We start from the raw sequence: 27,231 nt of genomic DNA on the forward strand, positions 1-27,231 counted from the left end.
GTTATTTGAATCGATCCTTTACACGGGCAGACGAAACAGAGCGATTTTCTGTGTTCTTCTTTTATTCTGGAGACAAACACTACATTTTCTGCGGGTCTTTCAACTGGTGTTTGTTTCAACATTGACAAGATGTTGCCAATACTGAAAAAAAGACGCGCGTGTGTTTCGTTTAGATATTTTTCCTGTCGTGGCTGCATGATCCATTTACGCGGTGCCGGCAGATATGGATGTAATATGTGGAATTAATCAGATAATTGGAATTAATTGAATCATTTTTTATTCGATAGGTTGAAGTGCTTCGTGCACACATTGCGCTTGAATCCAAACTTTGTTTTTTTAATTGTAGAATTTCTTTGAGTATTCAGTGAATGGAAAGGACAAAAAGGAAAGGATTTACCCAAAGAAAATCGATTTATTTTCTCAAAACACAACGCACCATACACACAAATGCAAAGCTGTGGTCTGGCTAAGTGTGTTTGTTGTGATGGTTCTCCCCTCCATTTCCACTGACAACAGTTTGGATTTTCATTGTTGGATCTGTGGGTTTCCAGAATGGCTCGCTTCGCAGAAGATCTACCCACCCGCTATGGAGCTGGAGGAGGAGGCAGAGGTGCGCCGGGCGCAGGCAGAGGGGGCGCCCGAGCAGGTGGTCCTCCAGGCGGCCAAAGGATGTACAAGCAGTCGATGGCTCAGAGAGCCAGGACAATGGCCATATACAACCCTAACCCAGTCAAACAGAACTGCTTCACTGTCAACCGATCCTTGTTCATCTTTCGAGAGGACAATCTCATTAGGAAATATGCTAAGCGAATAACCGAGTGGCCATATCCTTTCCAAACCCCCATAGGTAAAACAGCTGTCATCACATTGCATTGATGTTTGTTTTACATATCTGTCCTTGTTTGACAAACACACTGGTAGATTTGTATTCAGAAACATGACAAAGGGAGTAGAGCATGCCTTGTATTTAAAGATTTGATTGAAAATGACTCCCCCAAAAAATAAATGGCCTTTGTCACCATTTCAAAGTGCACCTGTCAGTGAACTCAAAAAGTCGATTATTCCATAGGAAGTAGGCCGATGTCTATTCTGGTGGAGATGATTAGCTCGTTAACCTTGTGTAACCCCTCGTCCACCTGTCGCTTAGCGTTCCTACTAGCTGGACACGATAAAGGCTTTTCCTCTAACGATAGTGTTTGGATACAGTTCAAGGACTTAATGGAAAGATGTCTGTAGGTACCATGTAGGCTAAACATTCACGAATTGTGCACGACGGCCTGTCACCTCCAAAAAGGTTTGGTTGTGATCAGCAATTGCCAACGTGTCAACAATCATACTCACTATATTTCGTTTTCCGTTTCTAAGTGCGAGATTAACGTCTACAAATTGTAGATTTTTCGTTCTTTCTGCGCTTGCTTGCTAGAGTTCGTTTCTAATTCCCCATCTCTGTCTTTTATTTCTATATAATCTCGTTTGCACATTGCCTATTTGTGTGTTATAGCAGTGTCGTTTCAACTGTTGCTGTTCAGATGGGTCCGTTTCCATGGTAAGGTGAGTGCTCAGTGAGTTGGAAAGGAGACCGCTGGCTCTGCGCTTGTAAAACGCCTCGTCTTGATTCGGAGCTGCTCGGGCCTTCTCCATGGTCCTGAACTTGCCCACGCTCACCCCGCCACATCACCCTCAACCACAAACCGCGAGGGCTGGAGAGAGCCGGAGGGCGCATGACAAACGCAAACAGACAGATGGATCTGTTGTGTAGGCGTCAGTGAGAACAGAACTCTCCAAAATGCAATATAATAACAATGGTTGTCAATGTATCTGTGCCCTCAATAAGTTGAAATAAACGCCAAGGCAATGAATAAAGGAATGAAATGAGTAAAGAGGGCAAAACCACAATACGTTATTGTGGTAAAACACATTCGCTCAACTAAAGGGCAGATTCCCCTGTGACTTTTCCTATTTGTCCACTCATACGAGGTATTGGCAGTGCAATGTTTCTTGGGCTTTTGCGAGGGGCAATGTGCGGTGTTCAGGCTCCTGGCACCCCTGAGCAAACGATTCTAGATTGATTGGTCGATGGCGCCAGTAAAACCTCCCCACTCATCCACGACTGGCTATTCCACAAAGGCCTCCCCAGCGGTGAATGACACGAACATGGATTGTATAATGAATAAACCATAAAAAACGGATTGAAATGGTCACCCAACTGGAAAGATGTTGTAACCCAAGTATAGCTGTGGGATTAGCCTACCATCTTGTATTTCTAACCATGTCTAAGTCACACAGCATTCAGAAACATTTCTGTCTATTGGACTCCTGTTCAGGCAATGTCATTCATTGGTTAAATGAATTCAATCAGCCAGTAAGTTCCTAAAAGCTGAATATGGGTGATTTCAGGTGGTGGCAGTGGCACAATTAATCCATGCTCATTCTGCACACCTAAACCCTCAATTCTCACCAGCCTTTTACACAGTCTGGGTATTTGCATGTCTTTTTAAAATCTAAATTATTCTTCAATAATAGATATATGTTTTACCACCATGGGTTAAGACTAAGATACTTACACGTTGGAGTTAAGTGTTTTTTATTGTGCATGAAATTCTCTATCGTGGCTTATGTTCCTTAACCTGCACACTCCGTTTGAGTACTTAATCCTGGCCACCATCATCGCCAACTGCATCGTACTGGCCCTGGAGCAGCACCTACCAGCCAGTGACAAGACACCCATGTCAGAACGCCTGGTAAGAGTCTCAACACTCCTCCCTTTGGATGAGAACTAGGGCTACTTCCCAAATGGCACCCTATTGCAGTGGTCAAAAGTACTGCGCTAAATAGGGAATAGGGTGCTATTTGGAATTTAACCTATTCCTTTCACACTTTCTCTGCCTTTACTTAGTTCTCTGATTAATATACTTATACAGTATTGTCTTTTGTTTGTTTGCTGTACAAGTGTAGAATGTTACTTTGTTATTTAGGTGATTTTCAAGAGGGAAAGAGGTAGTCAGACAGCAAAACAGAGAATTCGCTCAGAGCCGTTGCTCATTTATAGTCTTCCACGAATAGAGCTCAGTGATGAGGGAGCCCAGTCATCCCTAACCTCCTCCTCCCAGTCAGAGGGCCCTGAGTACCAGACACACTGCCAGGCAGATGGGCCACCCGCACCTCCAGTCCATGGGAGAGCAGCACCCCTCCTCATTAGTGCCTTGGATCATGGCGATGCGTGTCTCCCTCTCCTCTCCGCTCTCATTCTGTAAGTCAGCCGAGCCTCACACTGAGTGGCTTTGATCCCCCCTTTCCCTCCCCAGGCCCTCTGTTCCCCTGCCTGCTCGCACACATATAGCTTAAACCCCTGTTTGAACTCAGCCAGTCGAGTCGAGTCGTTTAACCATTGCTGTTCTCCCTTTAAGCTGTGAAAGATTGAAGCCGGGAGAGGCTGCGCGCGGCCATGGGAGGATTGTGACACTGCTTCTCTAAAATAACATGACATTGTTCAGCATTTTGCACACACAGATGTGGTGTTAAAGATGTTGTGACTCCTGGGAGTCTTCTTTAGAATGGAGGAAAATGCAATAAAGGCACTGCTGCAACAGCTTGCCGAAATAAAGTTAATGACCCTCAAATGCAGCCACCTGCTCCTGTTATCTCCGTAATTGTGATGCAACATCATAAAAAAATCAAAAAGTTACTCGACACCTGAGAAAGTGATTAGTGTTAGTAGAGAGAGAAAAAAGAGATAACATTCCCCTCCTTCCTCCCACTTCCTCTCCAAGTAGGAGCATGTAATACAAGCTTCCTTGTAATTACAAAAAACAATCGGCTATTTATGGTCCAGGCTGAATATAGTGATGAATAGACTGTGGCGTGTCAGTTAAGTGGAGCTCCTGATAATAGAACATCAGGCCTTGTTCTTCAGATCCATCGCAGAGCTTTATCCTTGTGGTCCCATGTGGTTTCCCCTCTGCCCCTTCAGAGCCATGTACTGTAGATGGAGTGTTCATTGTTCATGAATATTTTACATCTATACATTATAGATGTTAACACAGTCTACTGTAAAACATCATGCATTTATGGATGGACCCCTCCAGCCATCATGTAAGGCTTGGCGTGGCATTGTTTTGTCTGCTATCTTTTTTTTTTATAACAGACAGAGATGCAAAGATGTCAGTCTCAATGCTTGTCATTAGTGTCTTTCCTTACATTAAAGCTCTGAGAGCATCAGTACTCTGTGGTATTGATAGACAGCAGGAAGCCCAGACTCGCTTCCATTTCCTGTTACAGTGACAAATCAAACAGGTATATTATTTTACTTGTTGTTCATTGTTGTTAGATCTTACCTTAGAGCTAGTGAAAAGGTCACATGCCCTTTTACGCTGTTCTCAAGCCTGTCAAACTCGTGATTATTTGCGTTGGGAATCCTGGGTTGGTGGTTGAGGTCGTGGAGCTGTGGAAAAAGAGAAAGGGAAAGAAAGAGAGTGAGGGAGGGAGGTTAGTGTAAGTCGTGAGATATCCTCTGCTAGTGCCTGTGTGTGTAGCAGCGCCTCAGGCCTCCACTGACATGTTATTAATGGAAGGGAATGAAAAAGTGTCAAGTCATACGTGCCTGATCCAGCACTGCTTTGAACAAGAGCAAGAGTCATCCTAGCTGCAAATCGTTTTTTTGCCCAGTGAAAATCGTACTTTTAAAAGTTCATATTCTGTTAACTCATATACAAATAATGCTGTTGACTTGTCCTTACTCATATTTGTGGACAAAGCATAAATTGGAGAAAAAAACACTTTAAAAAAACACCTCAAACTTGTATCTCAAACAGATCATTTAAAAAATGCTTGCTATTTCCTCGTTGAACATGACGTCTCCTCCATGAGGAGGATGAGCTGGCCAATCAGTGGTCTACTTGCATGAATATTTTTAATGACCAGTATTCTATTCACACTATTCTGTTGTTGGGGTACGCCCACACCATTTCAACACAGAAAAGTTGCTTTTTAAGTTACTTATTACATTTTTTTGGAAGGAAAACTATTTCACTCATATCGTGTAAGTAATTATAGGTTATAGGTTATACATCTGGAAACACTGGGCAGTTACTTTTAAGATCTTCATACCATTAAAATGGTTTGTTCATGTTTTGAATGTTTCGTTAGATGCCTTTTGGAGACCAAAAAGCCTCATCAAATTATACTGTATTTATTAATTTTAATCATACTTATTTGCTATCAATTAGTAAGATTTGTTAACAGTAAAATGTAAGCTATTATCTTAAGTAAATGATGTCTTATGATGAATGTGTAAATCACACTGATAAAAAATGATGTCCAAGATTACTGTTGATCTTCTTGTGTAGGCTATATTTCATCCCCCCTCTTTCTTCCTCCGCTTTTCATCCACCAAGAGAGGGTTCTATTCCTTGACCCATTCTCTGGATGCTGGATAGAAAAGTGAAGGCAACCATCCCCTTTTCTTCTCTTTCAATCTCTTCTCCCTCTCTCTTCTGCCATGCTTCATTAACCTCTTTCTTACCTCTAACAAAAAGTTCTCTCTCCCTTGTTCCCTCTCTCTCTCTGCAGGATGACACAGAGCCCTACTTTATTGGAATATTCTGTTTCGAGGGCGGCATTAAGATCATCGCCTTGGGCTTTGCATTCCACAAAGGCTCATACCTCCGCAACGGCTGGAACGTAATGGACTTTGTGGTCGTCCTCACTGGGTGAGTTCTCGGCCTGCTGGGTGTGGGTGTGTGTGTGTGTGTGTGTGTAGATGGGATGGGATGGGATGGACGAAAGAAAGACATGTTTTGTTCATGTGAATGCTTGTGTGTGTCTGTTTTATGGATGTGTATGGGGTGCGTTCCTTATTGCTCCAATTGGCCGGAATTGGCTTTCACAATCCTACAAAGGATAGCAAAGCAAACGAAAGTGACTTTCAAATAAAAAATAAGAATTTTGTTGTAACAATGCAATAGTTGCTTCCTAAATCAGGTATCACAGTCTTTTTTGACATTTTGAATATCTGTTTTGGTTCTCCTTTTTCTGTTGCTAAGGCTCCGTGGATGCTTAGAGGTAATAGGCTAACTTGGCCAAAGGTGTAAATGAGTACAACTTCAGTGATACAGCACCATTTTTACTGGGTCATTGTTCCACAGTTTTGGATGGATGCTCTAAGTACCATAAATTCAAAGTCTGCGGGCAGCTCTTAGTCTGGCTGGCCTGAGAGAGAATGCCTGGCTAGTATGGAGACTACCAGCCAGACAGAGGGCTCTGGAGAGCAGTAATGGCTCTATCTCTGATTGAGCCACCCCAGACGGGTGAGAGGGTAGGACTGGCTATGTGGAGCAGTGGTGTAGTACCAACACCATATAATCACCTAGAAGAATTGTATCACACTCCACTGCTGTAGGGAGCCAGTGTTGCTCTTAACCGGTAGTAACTGTTCCTTTGCTTTGTAAGCGACAAGATATTGTGTCAGCTTGGTGTTAGAAGGAGTCTGGATGGGATTTATGGTGGAAATAATGGCCATTCCGGAAAGTCACTAAACAAATAAATCAAGCTGGATACTGAAGCCGGGAAGGAATGGAGGGAGGGAGGGAGGCTGTTGATGTAGTCTTCTACGTGTCACCCTCCCCTACACACGCACCTCTCCTAAGTCGTAACATCAGCTGTGTTATCAGTCGCACTACTTTATTTTATTTCTGTATGAAATGTCATATCTGCGGTGGGCCCTCCAGCTCTGATCTCGCTTCAATTATGATGTATTCCCTGTTGGTGTTCAGACACTGGCACAGACCAGAGAGGGGAATGGGGGATACTTAAAAAAATAATGTTTTTGTTTATTTCGACAGGGAGTCATTCTGAGACCAATGTCTCTTTTACAGATCAGCCCTCTAATTACAAAAATATGTACATCAAATACAAATAAGAAATGCAAAACAGAAATACAAAACCGTAATAAGGTCCTAAATCAGCAGTCTGAATTGCCCTAGAGGCACCACAATATCCCATTGAAGAGAATTTGGAAGATTATTCCACAAGAGGAAGAGAAGAGTGGGGAGGAGAACAAAGGGATGAGTGGGATAGAGAGGAGAGGAAGATAGGAGTAAGATCGGGAGGATAGAAGAGGGGAGCGAAGAGGATTAGAGAGGAGAGGAAGATATAAGTGGGATGAGGAGGAGAGGAGAAGAGGGGAGCAAAGAGGAGTTGATACGAGAGGAGAGGAGGGTTGTGAGGTGGGGAGGAGAGGGGAGGACAGGAAGGTACAGTATGAGTGGGAGAGAAGAGTTGATACGAGAGAAGTGGAGAGGGGAAGAGAGGAGAAGTGGAGAGGAGAAGAGAGGAAAGGACCCCAGACAGAGAGGTCTGAGGCTCAGCCCTGAGGCAGAGTGGTTTTAACTTGGCTTAACACTCATAGTAGCTAAAAACACTCACATACATATTTACAAGCACTGATCACAGGCCAGTTTATAATTTTTCATCCTTTTGGTTAAATTGAGCATTTAAAGAGGGTAAGGTGAGTGATCATAATGAGTGATGAAGAGGTGAAGCTGATGCAAGGATGTGATAGAGGAGGTTTGACTACCCTCCCTCAGATTAGATAGTACAGCTATTACATTACAATCAGACAACTAGACCTCATTATTGTCATTAAAGCTGTGTTTTGCAAGATACATATTAGTTCATATGGTCCTATGCAGTTACTTAGCATTATTCATTATATTTTGTGTGCTGTATCTCCATATGCGGTTCCCATGGCTGTGCTGATGTGCACAATGAACTAGACTTTGTCTAGCAGTTATGCTTGTCCAGTAACGTGCGGTAAGGTCGGTGGCTGGGTAAGCACGGGCTATTATCAAAGCCAGATTTACTCACAAACAAACCTCGATGAAGCCCAAGTTCACCATACAATAGATAGCTCCAACGACCAGAGTGACATAGGCTACAACAAACAATTTTCCCCAAATGACACTGTTCAACTAAGCTCAGCCATAGACCGATGTAGCGTCCACAGTAACAACTGATAGGTGGCACTAAAAGACCAATATATGGACACATTTCATCCGAATAATTCACAACACAAACTCCATAGCCTTTCACAATGGATTTACAATTCTTACAGTTGATCATGGCTATTCCGTACACTATTGTCTAGTGTGACGTGAAGTAGCTGGCTAGCTAATCAGAAATATAACACAACATCAAGGATACATATAGTTATAGCTAGTTACAACTTAATAGTGAAGCAACGTTGTAACGGGGACGTTGGGAGTTGGAAAGCAGGTGGTGAGTTGAATAGTACAAGAAACACGGAACGAAACAAACCAAGAGTAGCGTCTGCACATGAAACACATAGTCAATACTGCCTGGGGAATGGAACTAAGGGAGTAACAGATATAGGGGAGGTAATTAGTGAAGTGATGGAGTCCAGGTGTGCCTCATAATGAGGCGCAGGTGCACGTAATGATGATGGCCAGGACCAGTGGTCAGTAAACCTGCGACGTCGAACGACAGAGAGAGGGAGCGGGAGTAGACATGACAAATGTCTTATATTGAAATTAAACAAATCAATGCACGGCTAGCAACAATCAAAACAATTAATCCATAGTAGCTATAACACTCCCATACATATTTACAACTAAATAGCAAACACAACATTACACTTTATATCTAGCAAGATATACACTGAGTATACCAAACATTAGGAACACCTTCCAAATATTGAGTTACTTTTGCCCTCAGAACCGCCTCAATTTGTCAAGGCATGGACCCTACAAGGTGTTGAAAGCATTCCACGGGGATGCTGGCCCATGTTGACTCCAATGCTTCCCACAGTTCTGTCAAGTTGGCTGGATGTCCTTTAGATGGTGGACCATTCTTGAAATACACGGGAAACTGTTGTGTGTAAAATCCAGCAGTGTTGTAGTTCTTGCCACAAACTGCTGCGCCTGGCACCTACTACTATACCCCGTTCAAAGGCACTTCAATATTTTGTCTTGCCCCTTCACCTTCTGAATGGCACACATACACAATCCACGTCTCAATTGTCTCAAGGCTTAAAAATCCTTCTTTAACTGTCTCTTCCCCTTCATATACACTGATTGAAGTGGATTTAACAAGTGACATCATTAAGGGATCAAAGCTTTCACCTGGATTTCCCTGATCGGTCTATGACATGGAATAATGTTTTTGTATATTAATTGGTAATGACGTTCCAGACAAGTGGACAGTCCAGTACTCACTCTGTTCACCTGCCCGACAGTTAGCAGTGAATGAGAGGGTGCCATGGCGGTTGCCTGTACACAGCTTACCCCAACAATAGCCACGCAACATGCTTAGGCAATACGCATGCACAAAATATGAAATTGTCTCGAAAGAAGCTACTTCAAGCTAGGCAAAGCAGCTATGCATATGTTGATCCTGCCCATTAACAGTGACTGGAGTCAGATAAGGCCTCTCACGTCAAGGATTTGAATGGCTTTTAATGGATGGAAAGATCGGCATGAATACCCTGGCGCCTTTCCTAAGGTTTTGATGCAATTGTTCGATTAACACAGGGTAAGCACTGCTGCCCTGCCCACCCTGACTGTACATGGTAAATTGGCGTTACAATAACATGCATGTTAGTTTTTCCATGTATATTTTAACCATTCAAATATAGTATATATTTCACAGTATATGCTGTGAACAATTGTGAAATCGCTGTCCTCCTCCGTGCTAGCTTAGCCACCCACATGGCTGTAACCTTGGGATAACTCTTGTCGATATAGTCTTCAGCTCCTAATTAAATAGCTAATTCCTAAATGATTGTGGTCCTTGGGGCAGTGGTAGACCTTTTAATCTGTCCTGATCAGGCATTAGCCCCTGCTAATAAGACAATAAATCTGCCCTGGGTGCCACAGGCCCAATCAATAGTGTACTGAGCCCAGAACACAGAGAACTGAGAGAACTGACCTGAAGCCAAAGCAGCCAACTTTCTCTGAGAGTGTCCATGACATGATGAAGAATAGCACTGGGCCTTTTCTTGCTTTAAACCACTGGTGGCAGCAGTGTGTTTACTCCTGTCAAATTCACGGACTCCATTCAATTAAACTCGAACCACATTTTCAGAGAGGAGTACAAATCTTCTGGCGCTGCAAGACTGGATGTTTTGTTTCAGGTACCCGACCAAATAAATTACAGTGGATTTTTTTAGACCCACTGCACGGGAAAATCTAATTATTTACTTGATCTAGAAACCTGGTTACCTGTTTTGATTGAAAAGGCTCCTTGGTCTATTGGACCTATAACAGGGTAATGAATCACTTACGTGCTGAAGCTTGATGAAAAGCTCGATGAAAAGCCCATGCATTTGATTGATAGCTAGCTTTTAATCAACCCATTTGGCCATCCACAGGCGATGTCACGATGTAAGGCATGTGCACTGTATATTGTGTGTCGACCGTGGGATCTATAATGAGCTGTGTTTTGTTTCCTTCTGAGTGCTCGCCAGGTCTGTGCTCCACTGTGCTCCTGTGGTCAGAGCGTCAGCTCCTCTGCTTGTCCATTCTCTGAGACAGGCAGGCATCGCTTTTATTGATCATGGCCTCAGTTGGCCTTTTACAGCCCTTAGAAACCTGCATGGCAACCACAATCAAAGGCTCTCGCGGTGAGGTCAAAGCCTTCCCTCTCAAGCTAACTGTAAACTTAAAGTGACCTGCAGACAAAACATTGGCAGGAGTGTTGTTTGTTGTTATCTGTGTTTGGGCTTGATGTTCCATGTCAGGCCTCTGAATGTTATGAAAATGAGATGGTCCTTGCTGACTTCAAAGTAGTGCCTTCTATCCTTTGCCCTTTCATTTGTCTTTTCATGTAATATGGACCAACAATCATGGGCTTCAGAGTGTCAGTAGAGAGAAGTGTGGTTGGGTCACTCCTGCCTGTTTCGGCCCCCTAATAGCATCAATGAATCGTCCCTTTGAACCTCTGCCAAACTACTGTTGCTGTCTGTCTGCTGGATGTCTGTCTACAGTTTTGCACTCAGAAGCTTTACAGGTGTGCATGAGATTATTTGGAGCTGGTTTTATGTGTGTGAGGGAGAAACAGAATACAAATACGTATGTATGGGGTGGTGCTCTGCTGAATAACATGCTGACCAAACCGCTTGCGTCGCGTGTGTGAGCGTTGCAAAGTAAATGTACACATACATGTTATTCAATCATTGCACCCACACTGCTCGCGCCGCCTCAGCGAGCGTCTGTGTGGCCAGGCACTAAAATATAAATGGATTCAATTTGTGACGCTCAACGCTGCAAATCCTGCCTCTCCCATCTCCTCTTTGGTTTTTAGGAGCATATACCCAAGTGGGCGATTGAAAGATGAACTTAGGTCCACACTCAGGAAGGTTGTAGTCATGCTGTGAAGTTGGTTGCCAAACGCCATATGAAGTCCAAAGAAGAAAAAGAAGCCTTAAGGAAGGAGGAGAGATGTCGAGAAACAAACTCGGTTGACCATTTTACCTGTGGATTAATTGTCGGAGTAGAGGACCTTGTGCATTTCAGGTAAAATAACAAGCCACTGTTTATATACCAGGATAAATTAGCTAGCAACAGCAAGCTAGCTAGCTAAATTGCCATAAATGTTTAATGCTTTTTGACCTGTCCCCAAATTAATATAATTGGTTCAGAGTTTGTTTTGATATTTCAACCTGCGTGTCCTGATCGCTTCTGGTGTGGGTGAATAAAATCAACGTGCACGCGGATGTGCAGTTTGGTCAGCATGTTAGACATGACTGTATGAACGGACCATATGGTGTCGTTTAAAATGGGCATGCTGCCCTGTCACTGCCTGATGGAAAGTGATGGTAAAACGATAGTCTCTGTGTCATCCGTCCTGGTAAGGGCATCAAAAGACGATTTGAAATGTACAGATAGGAGGCTTATTTCCGCACCCTGGCTTTGATGAGTGGCTTTGTACTCTGCACATGAGAGTTGTGTGAGTGTACCCTCGCTCCTCCTAGGCTTAGTCATATTCCCCCTGGCTGTGTGGCGGCACGTCTCAATGGAGACACAATCTCTTTCTTTACATGGTGTTAAATCTTCTTCCATCCTCTCTCTGTCTTCACATCTCTAACCCTACATCCATGGGTGCCGCCAGGGATTTTGGGCAGCATGAAAATATATCACATTGGGCCCCACCAACACAGGCCACACCAACCCTGCGCAATTGCTGTAACCACACACCTGCAGAACCCAATCGACCCATTCTAAGCTTTAAATAACTCTACCATTCTAAGCTTTAAATAACTCTACCTTTGCAGGCTTGCAACTCTCTTGTAGTCCAATATTTACTGTACAATATTTACTGACAGTGAGCTGTGAAAACATAACACTGTGCAGACATGCATGCAACATTCTGCATACAGTAGAATTCAATATTTGATGCAAGACTGATACCCTGTATAAGAAATGTGCTAAAGGACATCTTTTACATTCTAAATGTAATTTTAATGGTAAAAGTCTTGAATGGAAAATTCTCTTAACATAAAGGAATAACTTAAAATAAATATGACTTAAATAAATATACATTAACCTCTTCAATTAAAATAAATTAACATTATCATCTATAGAATGACATAAAAAAACAATCCGCAGCAGAATGTTGAACTAAGTATACATTAGTACAACTAGAAAATAAGCAGCTCTCAAAATGGAAATGAAAAGGCCTGATGGTGGCGCTAGAGGAAAGGTCAAGTGGTCACCAAATCAATAGGTTTCTTCCACTTGTGGTCATGATTGTGCACAACAAATGTTATGGCAATCCAGCTATTACTTTGAGATATATCTTGTTCTCAGTCTGTTCTCAGTCTTGTTCTCAGCCAAAGGGCATCATGTGTGTAGTGATCCAATATCCATAGCCATGCCATTTAACAGTTATCACTGGCCCTTGCTCAGCCTTACTCACCAAGAGCCCAGTGCCGAGCCTTCTTGCTAGAAAAGTCACTGATCAAGTCTTTGAAATCCAGCTTTCTAGCTAACTGACTTTCAATGGACAGCATGGCAAGACTGCAAAGCCTGTCCTGGGACATAGTGGACCTCAAATAGTTTTTTTTATCAGTTTTAGCTTACTGAAAGCTCTCTCGCCACCAGCAACAGTCGCAGGCAGTGTGCAAAATATACGTAAAGCAATGCACACTTCTTGCATAATCAATGCTTGGAGTTTGTCAGAATTTGTGGGTTTTTGTTTGTCCACCCGCCTCTTGAGGATTGACCACAAGTTCTCAATGGGATTAAGGTCTGGGGAGTTTCCTGGCCATGGACCTAAAATATCGATGTTTTGTTCCCCGAGCCACTTAGTTATTACCTTTGCCTTATGGCAAGCTGCTCCATCATGCTGGAAAAGGCATTGTTCATCACCAAACTGTTCCTGGATGGTTGGGAGAAGTTGCCTTTTTCACAACAATTGAACCGCTCTCCTTGAAGATCTTGATGATCCGATAAATGGTTGATTTAGGTGCAATCTTACTGGCAGCAATATCCTTGCCTGTGAAGCCCTTTTGTGCAAAGCAATGATGACGGCACGTGTTTCCTTGCAGGTAACCATGGCTGACAGAGGAAGAACAATGATTCCAAGCACCACCCTCCTTTTGAAGCTTCCAGTCTGTTATTCGAACTCAATCAGCATGACAGAGTGATCTCCAGCCTTGTCCTCGTCAACACTCACACCTGTGTTAACGAGAGAAACACTGACATGATGTCACCTGGTCCTTTTGTGGCAGGGCTTAAATGCAGTGGAAATGTTTTTTGGGGATTCAGTTCATTTGCATGGCAAAGAGGGACTTTGCAATTAATTTCAATTCATCTGATCACTCTTCATAACATTCTGGAGTATATGCAAATTGCCATCATACAAACTGAGGCAGCAGACTTTGTGAAAGTTAATATTTGTGTCATTCTCAAAACTTTTGGCCACGAATGTACAGCGTTCAGGTGTCTTACTTCGTTTTGAAACTCAGGTGTAAGATCTCTGGAACACTTCATGATCAGTGATTGACACACAGAAGGGACTTTATCCTCACTAATCTGCCCAACTTTCAGAACAGCAGAAAATTATTCTACAATTTTTGCAGTGGTGTGGAACCTAGTGTCCAAGTCACTTATGATGTTGCCCATAGCAGTAAAAAACACTGTGTTTCCCGAAACACCGTTGCTGTACTGTCCAGAGCTGTTTCCTCTTGAGAGGTCTCATCATGGAATCTCTTCCTTTTCCTCTGGTGGCTGTGTTCCTTGCTAAATTGAGGTGCAACATCCATTTGCGTAGCAATCAGCGTTGCCTCAGACAGGAGAGACTCCCATCCATCTCTAAGAGCCTGCATCTCTTCCTTTAAAGCTCTGATGTTGGCTGCCTCTGTGTCAATTGAGATTTTTCCTGACTGGAGAATCACATTCCTGTCCTCAATGCATTGCAGTACCTGCAATTATGCCAACTGACATGTCATTCAACACAATGCTGCTCACCTCCTTCTTCAGTTGGTAGTAGGGCTGGTTCAGGGGTATGGGGATGGGGAGACAAGGCTGCTGAGCCTGAAGCTGCATCTGTTAGGCCTAGCACTAGGCAGGGAAAGGGGCAGGGACAACTGATTTAGTGTGAATAGCTTGCTAAAAGCTTGCCTGCATTGATTAAATGTCGGGTAAAAGAGGAGCGAAATGTAAACACTCAGAATTTTCTGTGAAGATATTAATCTCTACAGGATCGTTGGGTCCCCCGTGGGATGGTTGAGCTAATGTAGGCTAATGGGATTAGCATGAGGTTGTAAATAACAAGAACATTTCCCAGGACATAGACATATTGGCAGAAAGCTTAAATTCTTGTTCATCTAACTGCACTGTCCAATTTACAGTAGCTATTACAGTGAAAGAATACCATGCTATTGTTTGAGGAGAGTGCACAGTTATGAACTTGAAAATGTATTAATAAACCAATTAGGCACATTTGAGCTGTCTTGATACAAAATGTTGAACAGAAATGCAATGGTTCATTGGATCAGTCTAAAACTTTGCACATACACTGCTGCCATCTAGTGGCCAATATCTAAATTGCACCTGGGCTGGAATTAGACATTATGGCCTTTCTCTTGCATTTCAAAGATGATGGTACAAAAAAACGCATGTTTTTTTCATTGTATTATCTTTTACCAGATCTAATGTGTTATATTCTTCTACATTAATTTAACATTTCCACAAACTTCAATGTGTTTCCTTTCAAATGGTGTCAAGAATATGCATAACCTTGCTTCAGGTCCTGAGCTACAGGCAGTTCGATTTGGGTATGTCATTTTAGGCGAAAATTAAAAAAATGGGTCCGATCCATAATGGTTTTAATAGAAGAAAAATACCCATACTGTAGTGTTGAACGCCAAAACAGCACTACATAAGTATGAGCTGATAAATTACCACAAACCATCTAGAGGCTCTCTAACCTTTATTGGGAGTGAATTGAACCAGCTCCCGGGCAGGGAGCCATCATCTTCTCCAGTAGCCTGTTGGGGTCAGGTTAAAACACCAGAAACACCAGTGTTATTTCCCCAGAGCATGAATAACAAGGTTGCTTCCCAAAAGGCACGCTATTCTCTATATAGTGCACTATTTTTGACTAAGGCCAATAGGGAGGGAGGGCTGGCCATATCAATAGTCTCCACTGCTGGGGAACAATATTTCAAGAGCATAACAAGCAGGAACAGACAGAAGCACACACTGGCCCCATATCACCTCTTTGTCTCGCTCATCCAAACCTTAATCTTATTGCCTCATCTCATTTTCTCTCTTTTTATCTTGCCTTCTGTGACAGACATGTTAGCCTTTCTTACTCTCCCCCACTCTGTAGATGTTGTTTGTGCTCCCGCTCTCTGTCTCCCTCTCTGGTAGCACTTACTTTTTATTTTATTATTTAACCTTTATTTAACTAGGCAAGTCAGTTAAGAACAAATGGACGGCATACCCTGGGAAAACCCGGACGACCCTAGGCCAATTGCGCGCCACCCTATGGGACTCGGGAGCCCCAATAATAGCACCTTGTAATAAAAACTGTTGTTAAACATACAGTACCAGTCAAAAGTTTGGACACACCTACTCATTCAAGGGTTTTTCTTTATTTTTACTATTTTCTACATTGTAGAATAATAGTGAAGACATCAAGATGTAGCCTACTAGATGTAGCCTACTAGCCACACCAGTCAGTTTTTCTCACGTGGATATTTATTCCTTCAAATTCACTCCCAAGAAACATTAATGTTAGCTTTTTCAGACATTTTTTTAAACTTTACTCACCTTAGAGTGTGTTTGAAGTTACACATTGCAGTATTACAACAGTGTGACTGTTTTGGAATAACATTTTCATTATAAACTGGGTGGTTCGAACCCTGAATGTGGATTGGCTTAAAGCCGGTGTACTGTATATCAGACCGTATACCGCGGGTATGACAAAACATTTATTTTGTTCTAATTACGTTGGTAACCAATTTATAATAGCAGTAAGGCACCTCAGGGGTTTGTGGTATATGACCAATATACCACGACTAATGGCTGTTTCCAGGCACTGCGCTTTGTGTTGTGCATAAAAACAGCCTTTTTTGCCATGGTATATTAGCCATATACAACCGTTTGTGCCTTATTGCTTAAATATACACTGAGTATACAAAACATGAACTTTTTCCATGACGTAAACTGACAAGGTGAATCCAGGTGAATTCTATGGTCCCTTATTAATGTCACTTGTTAAATCCCTTCAATCAGTGTAGATGAAGGGGAGGAGACAATCCTGTCAATTGAGACATGGACTGTGTATGTATGCCATTCAGAAGGTGAATGGGCAAGACAAAACATGTACGTGTCTTTGAACAGGGTATGGTAGTAGGTGCTAGGCGCACCAGTTTGTGTCAAGAACTGCAACGCTGCTGGGTTTTTCACGCTCAACAGTTTCCCATGTGTGTCAAGAATGGTCCACCACCCAAAGGACATCCAGCCAACTTGACACAACTGTGAGAAGCATTGGAGTCAACATGGGCCAGAATGCCTGTGGAATGCATTCGATACCTTGTAGAGACCATGCCCTGATGAATTAAGGCTGTTCTGAGGGCAAGAAAACATATTATTAATGATCTTATAAATCATTATTACATACTTTAAAAGTCTTTTATAAATGTGTGAATAACTAGCTCGCTAACGTTTACAAATGTGGGACTAATGATTAATAAATGATGAATAAACTATTTACTAAGCCATTACAAATGCTTTATTACAAGGTGTCATTATAAAGTGCCACCCTCCGTCTCTCTTCCTGTCAGATATGCCACAGAGAGAGGGTACACATAGGGGGCTCTGGGTGAAGAAACAGAGCATTTATCCACTGAGACGAGACGAGGCGAGTGCTTCAGTGCCGACGCAGCCTCCTGGTAGATGTAATGAGACAGAAGGGAAGGGAAACTGGAGGAGGAAGGGTTTTCTCTGAGTACACAAAGCAAACACTCTCCCCTCACTCACCCTCTGTTCTGTGGAGCTGAAGGGAGGCAGACATGAAGCTTTCTCTGAAACCATCCTCTCCAATACACTGCTGTTTGGGAGTAGGGACAATCCGCAAAAAAAATGACATTTTCTCTCCCCTTTACAGGCTTTCCATGGTGTTCTAGAGATCCATTAGCGCTAGTCAAACATCCCATTACAACACAGCCATGTGATGTGGGTTGTGTTCTGTTGACCGCCACCTTCGGAGGGGCACTCAGTGAGAACGAAGAGGACGCTGGCGTACACTAACAGGAGTTAGCTGCAGCGTTCATTATTCACAACGTTGGTGGTTTCACTTCCTCCACATGTGGCGCTTTTTGAGGGACATGTTGTGAGAGAGATAAGTACCACACATAGAAGATACGGGCCAGTCACATCGCGAGGCTTTTATTGTTTTAGTACCGTCGATGTTCCGATGTATTTGGACAACAGAAACAGCAGATGGGGTTTGAGGGTGACATTTTACTGCCGACAATTTGTACACAAAGAAACAACAAAAATATATCTCCATCTTGAGAACAGACGGAGGAGTAAGTAGCTGGAGCACTATGTGTCTGGACCTCAAAGCCACATGATAATTTTGCAAGCCTTCCTTGATAGGCCTTCTTATGTATTTGTGTTTATTTGCAGCTTGGAAGCAAAATGGTATGATCGGTGAAGAGAGGTTAGCAGTGGGAAGCCATGAATAATTAGCAGCATCTCCACTGAGGTCTCTGCCACAGAGCCTGATGAATCATCACAGCTCCCTAGTCAATGTAATCGGTTAGGAGCTCTGATCCAGCGATGAAACTTCCTGGCTCAGAGAGGTGCTCATCAAACACTTCCTCCTTACATACACAGCTTCCTACTGTTAGTCTGGGATTGACTGCTCAACGCTGCCACCCGGGGAAAGGCGGGAGGACAGAGTACTCTGTCTTGGCTCCTGTGGCGGACTGATTGACATCTTGTTGTCAAATCATGAGTCGATGATCTTTCCATCAGGTTGTTTGGCATACAGGTAGGGCATTCTGAATAAAATGTTCCAATGCACATCAATACAGACAGATGTGCACAAGTTCAACCCATCAGACTTCAGAGGGGTATTTTTTACCACTACAGTGACACAGGGAGAGCCATGGCCATGTGAAGAAGGCTGACCCTGTCCTTGGGGGATGGCCACCCAGCAGGCCACTACAGAAAAGAGAGAATACCACTATCACCGCTTCTCTCTTTCTCTCTCCTCTCTCTTAACACAAACCTTTTGCTTCCACCTAAAATTACATAACAAATCAGATACAGAAAATCTCAGGTTCTCAGATATGTGATTATCAATAAATATGAGACGAATCCTTATAACCACGGTAATCATTAAATGACATGTCACATTTTAATTTGCTCAACCATTACAGAATGAAATAACATTTTGGGAAATGTGGTCATTATATGACTTGGTTAATTGCTGCGAAAAAAATGAAGCAATCACATTCATGATAATTAGCATTGAACGAGCCATGTGTAAAGAAAAACCTTCCAGTCAAGCAAGCACTTCAGCTGTGGCTTTCTTTAGGTGAAAGTTCTGAAGAAGAGCACGTATTCACACGGTAGTAGAATCTGGGATTGGTACCACTGCAACAGCATATGACATAACTCTTGACCCCTTCAACTGGAAAGCGACATCCACTACATGGAGAAAGGTATGTGGACACCCCTTCAAATTAGTGGATTCGGCTATTTCAGCCACACACGTTGCTGACAGGTGTATAAAAGCGAGCACACAGCCATGCAATCTCCATAGACAAACATTGGCAGTTGAATGGCCCGTACTGAAGAACTCAGTGACTTTCAAAGTGGCATAGGATAACCCCTTAACAACAAGTCAGTTCGTCAAATGTCTGCACTAATAGAGCTGCCCCAGTCAACTGTAAGTGCTGTTATTGTGAAGTGGATAATTCTAGGAGCAACAATGGCTCAGCCACGAAGTGGTAGGCCACACAAGCTCCCAGGACGGGGCCGCAGAGTGCTGAAGCACGTAGCGCGTAAAAATCGTCTGTCCTCCTTTGCAACACTCACTACTGAGTTCCAAACTGCCTCTGGAAGCAACGTCAGCACAATAACTGTTCGTCGGGAGCTTCATGAAATGGGTTACCATGGCCAAGCAGCCTCACACAAGCCCAAGATCACCATGCGCAATGCCAAGCGTCAGCTGGAGTGGTGTAAAGCTCGCCGCCGTTGGACTCTGGAGCAGTGGAAATGTGTTCCCTGGAGTGATGAATCACGCTTCACCATCTGGCAGTCCGACGGACGAATCGGAGTTTGGCAGATGCCAAGGGAACGCTACCTACCCGAATGTATTGTGCCAACTGTAAAGTTTGGTGGAGGAAGAATAATGGTCTGGGGCTGTTTTTCCATAGGCCCCTTAGTTCCAGTGAAGGGAAATCTTAATGCTACAGTATACAATTACATTCTAGACGATTCTGTGCTTCCAACTTTGTGGCAACAGTTTGGGGAATGCTCTTTCCTGCTTCAGCATGACAATGCCCTCATGCACAAAGCGAGGTCCATACAGAAAGGGTTTGTCGAGATCAGTGTGGTAGGGACTTGACTGGCCTGCACAGTGCCCTGACCTCAACCCCATCGAACACCTTTGGAATGAATTGGACCACCGACTGCGAGCCAGGCCTAATCACCCATCATCAGTACCCAACCTCACTACTGCTCTTGTGGATGAATAGAAGCAAGTCCCTGCAGCAATGTTCCAATATCGAGTAGAAAGGCTTCCCAAAAGAGTGGAGGCTGTTATAGCAGCAAAGGGGAGACCGACTACATATTACTGCCCATGATTTTGGAATGAGATGTTCGACCAGCAGTTGTCCACATACTCTTGGCCATGTAGTGTAAATCACATCACTTTTTTATTCTTGTGTGCATTTATTTTACATGACTTGTTGTTGAGGAAGAGCTTGCAAGCATTTCACTGTACTGTTGTTTACACCTGCTGTATCCTGTGCACATGACAAATAAACTCTGATTTCATTTGATCATGATGGTCTGGGGCCTCATTTATCAACTGTGTGTACATTTCTCAATAGGTTCAGGCAATTTGCATGCACCACAAATTATTCCACAGCATTGTTGAATACTAATTTCTGATTGGTTAGAAGGGCATTCTAGAATGGACATTAAAATCAGGTAATAGGACAGTTGGAAAATATATCGGGACACCTTGCAATCATGACGCAAAATGCGGCTACACGTGCAGACCATACTTGCTACAAAGTTACAGAAAGATAAACCAACAACCCATAAACTGAAATTGGATACATTATAAACGCAGGTTCAACGAGGAAAAACTTAGCTAGCATTGATTTGTTTCTGCAGAGACATTTTTTTTCGAGCATCTGATGACCTAACGCAGTGAATGATGAACATGAATTTCTTTGGTCCCTATGTTGCAGTCATTATGCAAGCTAGCATTGATTTGTTTCTGCAGAGACATTTTTTTTCGAGCATCTGATGACCCAACGCAGTGAATGATGAACATGAATTTCTTTGGTCCCTATGTTGCAGTCATTATGCAAGTGGCGCTATGCTGTCAAATCGTCCCACATGTTTCTAGTTTGACCAGCTGTTTTCAGCAACTGGAATTAACATATTGTCATATTGGCAGGTTTGCTAGCAACAAACTACTTAGCTAGCTTCTGGCCTAGTGTGTTTGATATTCAATACGATCTCCTCGTTATGAACAGTGTTGTGTGTCCTGGCGAGAAGACAAACTTTTCTAGCTATGCCAGGCAAAAATCAGGCATCATCCAAATGAATGTCAATAGAAAAATGCTTAAAACACAAATGCAACTACTTTGCTTTTATTCTGGCTGCAGTGGTGGTGACTATGTTAGCCACAGCTAGTTGGCTAGCTAGCATGAACTCTTGCATTGTCTTGGCTGTGTGCTTAGGGTTGTTGTCCTGTTGGAAGGTGAACCTACGTCCCAGTTCGTGGTCCTGAGCGCTCTGGAGCAGGTTTTCATCAAGGATGTCTGTATTTTGCTCCGTTCATCTTTGCCTCGATCCTGACTAGTCTCCCAGTCCCTGCTACTGAAAAATATCCCCACAGCATGATGCTGCCACCACCATGCTTTACCGTAGGGATGGTGCCAGGTTTCCTCCAGACGTGACGCTTGGCATTCAGGCCAAAGAGTTCAATCTTGGTTTCATCAGACCGGAGAATCTTGTCTCTCATCGTCTGAGAGTATTTAGGTGCCTTTTGGCAAACTCCAAGTGGGCTGTCATGGGCCTTTTACTGAGGAGTGACTTCCGTCTGGCCACTCTACCATAAAGGCCTGATTGGTGGAGTGCTGCAGAGATGGTTGTCCTTCTGGAAGGTTGTCCCATCTCCACAGAGGAACTCTGGAGCTCTTACAGAGTGGCTATTTAATTCTTGGTCACCTCCTGACCAAGGCCCTTCTCCCCCAATTGCTCAGTTTGGCTGGGTGGCCAGGTCTAGGAAGAGTCTTGGTAGTTCCAAACTTCTTCCATTTAAGAATGATGAAGGCCACTGTGATCTTGGGGACCTTCAATGCTGCATAAATTCTTTGGTACCCTTCCCCAGATCTGTGCCTCGACACAATCTTGTCTCGGAGCTCTACGGACAATTCCTTGGACCTCATTGGTTGGTTTTTGCTCTAACATGCACTGTCAACTGTGTGACATTATATAGACAGGTGTGTGCCTTTACAAATACTGTTCAATCAATTGAATGTACCACAGGTGGACTTCAATCAAGTTTTAGAAACATCTCAAGGATGATCAATGGAAACAGGATGCACTTGAGCTCAATTTCGAGTCTCATAGCAAAGGGGCTAAATACTTATGTAAATAAGGTATTTCATTTTTTGGGGGGGGCAAACATTTCTACAAACCTGTTTTTGCTTTGTCATTTTGGGGTATTGTGTGTAGATCTTTTGATAAAAAAAAATTTTTTCATCCATTTTAGAATAAGGTTGTAAAGTAACAAAATGTGGAAAAGGTCAATGGGTCTGAATACCAGGTAACAAAGGCATTGTATATAATAAAAGAAAACAAACATTTTAGACGACATGCTGCTATGGGATCTCCTTACCAACGGCAAATGCATCTGCTTTATCAATAGGCCTACGTTTTAATGTTTTATTAGTCTACCATTATTATAATTCCAATTCGTCAAACACCTCCCATTTCCCCCAAACGAACATTAAGCCTATTTGCTTTCAATACACAGTGGTGTAAAGTACTTAAGTAAAAATACTTTAAAGTACTACTTAAGTTGTTTTTTTGGGCATCTGTACTTTACTTAACAGAGACGCTGAGACTCGAGAAGCAGGTGAAACGTTTAATAAAACAACAAACATGGAACAAGACAACATAACAGTAGCATCTACGCATAAACACAGGTACAATACTGACTGGGGAAAGAACCTAAGGGAGTGCCAGATAAAGGGGAGGTAATAAGTGAGGCAATGGAGACCAGGTGTGCCTCATGATGACGTGCAGGTGCGCGTAATGATTCATGCCAGGTGTGGTAATGATGGATCCCAGGACCGGTGAATAGAATAGCGGCGATGCCGGAGGGGAGGAGCGGGAGGAGAAGCGGCAGTAGACGTGACAACTTTTACTTCGCTACATTCCTAACGAAAATAATGTACTTTTTACTCCATACATTTTCCCTGACAGTACTCTTTACATTTTGGAAAATGGTCCAATTCACGTACTTTAAGATAACATCCCTGGTCATCCCTACTGACTCTAATCTGGCGGACTCACTAAACACACATGCTATGCTTCGTTTGTAAATGATGTGTTGTGTTTGAGTGTGTCCCTGGCTAAAAAACAAAAAATGGTGCCATCTGGTTTGCTTTGTGAAAGGAATTTGAAGTGAGTTATACTTTACTTTTGATACTTAGATATTTTAGCAATTACAATTACTTTTGATACTTAAGTATATTTAAAACCAAATACTTTTATACTTTTACTCAAGTAGTATTTTACTGGGTGACTTTCAATTTTACTTGAGTCATTTTCTATTAAGGTATCTTTACTTTTACTCAAGTATGACAATTGGGTTCCTTTTCCACCGATGGAAATACAGTTGATCATCCTTCTAGAAGTTATGTGCAGGCATGGTTTGAGATTTGTTTGAAGATAGACATACTTTCCCATAAAGTTCAAAATGGAAAAATACCAATATTTACAGGAGAACTAGCCCACGCAAGGTTTAGAGTCTTTTTTGAATGCATACACCTTTGATAGATGAGGCCTCTGGGGATGGAAGAATCCCTTGAAACTAACCCGAAGCCATTTTGGATGCTTTATGGTACATTAACGAAGTGATGTCATCATAGCTGACGCCCGCTCTCATGCAGCGAGTCATTCCAACCATCCAGACCATTGGAGGGTGGTGGGACGTGACACCTCATACGTGGCACCTTATGCTTCACTTCTTCCTTTGTTTCCCCAGTGCTATGCCTGCTCTCACACAGGTGCAAAATAAGTGTGTACACACAGTGAGAAGGGAGAGAGATTTGGGCAGGAACAAAGACCCACTTGCACCTGGTGTTGATTGGCATGGCAGCAGGTTTTGTTGCTGTGCAGGTGAACGGGAACGGTGAACAGTTCATCAGATAAAAGGGCTTCTTCTTTTAGGTTACACAGTAACGGACAGAGACACTGGCACGTTATGTGTTCAGCCATTCATTAAGATTGAGTGTGTGCATTTGTGTGTGTGTGTTCTACTTTGTTCTCAACTCCCGGATGAGATTGTGAACAAATTCAATTGGGCCACAAACTGGAGGGCCCCAGATGAATCACTGCTGCCAGGAAGTCGGACACACACACACACACACACACACACACACACACACACACACACACACACACACACGTCTCAGTGGGAACTCACACCTGTAGAAACAAACACACCTGAGGAGGTGCAAATAGAACAGGAAGACAGACAGGACAGGCTAACCTAATACAATCTGTCCACTCTGATGTGAGTCTCTTGAATGTACCTACATGGTTGAGGTGGTGGACAATGGAGAGTAAAACAAACTCTCTCACTTACTACAGTCAGTGGCCTTGCCACACTAAGTAGTGCATTTTGTAAAGCATTATAACTATTTAGTGTCCCAGGGGTTCAGTTCATAGCTGCTGTGACGTGATCATAATTACCATTGGAAAATGTAGGGGTGTCACTTTGGATATAAAATAAGGTGCTTGGCTTAATTTATTATGCATTAACCAACACAACCTTGATTACCGTAATAAGGACCTAAATCTGTCCTGCTGATGATGTAAAAACCCATTTGATTTTGCAGCACTATTAACAGGCCTGTGCTTTTAATAGGACTGTGTAGAGATTTGAGGGGTAGAGGTGCAGAGAGCAGTGCTCCTCTCCTGTAACTCTCACGGCACTAATCTGAAAGCAGTATTCACAGAAATGTATCCTTGCAGTAAAGGACCTTCATGTGACACTGAAATGGAATTAAATGAATTAAAATTGATATAAGGGAGATGAAATAGAGAGCAGAAAAGACGATTGAGCAAAAACAGAATGAAAATCTGTCTGTGTGTGTGATGTGTGGACGTGTTTAACTATACTTTTGGGGACCAGAAGTACCCACAAGAAAAGTAATCAAACAAATATTTGACCAACTGGGGACATTTTGTTAGTCCCCACAAGGTGAAATGCTATTTCTAGAGGGTTTAGGGTTGAGGTTAGAATTAGTGTTAGGGTTAGAATTGGGGTTAGGGTTAGGAGCTAGGGTTAGGTTTAGGGTTAAGCTTAGGTTTTTGGGTTAAAGTTAGGGTTAGAGTTGAGGTAAGGGTTAGGTTTAGGGTTTGGGAAAACAGGATTTTTCATGGGACTGAATTGTATGTACCGACAAGGTTAGTTATACAAGACTGTGTGTGTCGTGTGTGTGTTTGTGTGTGTGTGTGTGTGTGTGCGCGCGCGCGCAAAAGACAGAAAAAAAGAGAGCTGAGAGAGAGAAAGAAAAACAAACAGAGAAAAAGAAACAAGGCAAGAAAGAGAGAGCTAGAAGGACACTACATTACCAAAAGTATGTGGACACCTGCTCAGTGACCATCTCAACACCAAATGTATTTTTATTTTTTATTTAACCTTTATTTAACCAGGCAAGTCAGTTAAGAACAAATTATTATTTACAATCATGGTCATTAATATGGAGTTAGTCCCCTCTTTGCTGCTACTCTCCTGGGAAGGCTTTCCACAAAATTTTGGAACATTGCTGCGTGAACTTGCTTCCATTCAGCCGTACGAGCATTAGTGAGGTTGGGTACTGATGTTGGGTGATTAGGCCTGGCTCGCAGTCAGCAGTCCAATTCATCCCAAAGATGTTCAATGGGGTTGAGGTCAGGGCTTTGTGCGGGCCAGTCAAGTTCTACCACACCAATCTTGACAAACATTTTCTGTATGGACCTCGCTTTGTGCATGGAAGCATTGTCATGCTGAAACAGGAAAGGGCTTTCCCCAAACTGTTGCCACAAAGTTGGAAGCACAGAATTGTCTAGGAAGAAAATAATTGTCTAGAATGTCTTTGTATGCTGTAACATTAAGAATTCTCTTCACTGGAGCTAATGGGCCTACCCCGAACCATGAAAAACAGCCCCAGACCATTATCCCTCCACCACCAAACTTTACAGTTGGCACTATGCATTCGGGCAGGTAGCGTTCTCCTGGCATCCACCAAACTCAGATTCGTCCGTCGGACTGCCAGAGGGTGAAGTGTGATTTATCACTCCAGAGAACGCGTTGCCACTGCTCCAGAGTCCAATGGCGGCGAGCTTTACACCACTCCAACCGACGCTTGGCATTGTGTGGCTTGTGTGCGGCTGCTCGGCCATGAAAATCTATTTCATGAAGATCCCGACGAACAGTTATTGTGCTGACGTTACTTCCATAGGCATTTTGGAACTCGGTAGTGAGTGTTGCAACCAAGGACAGAGGTCCCATTCTGTGAGCTTGTATGGCCTATCACTTCGTGGCTGAGCCGATGTTGCTCCTAGACATTTTCACTTCACAATAACAGCACTTACAGTTGACTGTGGCAGCTCTAGCAGGGCAGAAATTTTACGAACTGATTGTTGGAAAGTGGCATCCTATGATGGTGCCATATTGAAAGTCACTGAGCTCTCCAGTAAGGCCATTTTACTGTCAATGTTTGTCTATGGAGATTGCATGGATGTGTGCTCAATTATATACACTTGTCAGCAACGGGTGGGGCTGAAATAGCCGAATCCACTATTTTGAAGGGGTGTCCACATACTTTTGAATATATAGTGTAGAGCACACTGTCTAGCTGACAGGGAGGGGAGCTGGTGTCAGCCTCAATGTGTTCCACACAAGCACTCCCAAACCGCTCAAGCAAAGAACACTAGAAAACACCAGGCCGTCTGAGAACTGGCTGTACCAGGCATACAGTCATGAGAGTCCCACAGCCAACAGCCAATAGCCTACAACCAACCCAGCTCAGTCTACTGCCCACGTCATCAGGTACAGAGAAATCACATCAATGTGAGAAAAAGCCAAACTGTAAGGACCATAGAATACGATCTCTGTGATAAGAACATTGTGGGTTTGGGAAATATTTAACTGGAAAAGGACTCACTTAATGTTCTTAAGCAGCAGAGGTCAAACATACAAGTCATCAGTATCTCAATATTCAACTCACGTCAT

The 27,231-nt window shown here is 43.0% G+C and overlaps 1 protein-coding gene across 13 annotated transcripts in view; it reads left to right on the forward strand.

The window, feature by feature from the left end:
• Positions 1 to 448: 448 nt before the first annotated feature.
• cacna1bb (calcium channel, voltage-dependent, N type, alpha 1B subunit, b) overlaps positions 449 to 27,231 on the forward strand; it is a 210,060-nt gene continuing 183,277 nt past the window's right edge. For all 13 annotated transcript variants that reach the window (XM_029769130.1, XM_029769129.1, XM_029769138.1 and 10 more), the window contains exons 1-3: positions 449 to 824; positions 2,636 to 2,741; positions 5,569 to 5,708. In XM_029769130.1, the coding sequence (XP_029624990.1) occupies positions 553 to 824; positions 2,636 to 2,741; positions 5,569 to 5,708 (518 nt within the window). In that variant the 5' untranslated portion in view covers positions 449 to 552. The remainder of the gene's footprint in view (positions 825 to 2,635; positions 2,742 to 5,568; positions 5,709 to 27,231) is intronic.

Source organism: Salmo trutta, chromosome 12 (assembly GCF_901001165.1).
Source record: "Salmo trutta chromosome 12, fSalTru1.1, whole genome shotgun sequence".
In the NCBI taxonomy this organism is placed as follows: Eukaryota; Metazoa; Chordata; class Actinopteri; order Salmoniformes; family Salmonidae; genus Salmo; species Salmo trutta.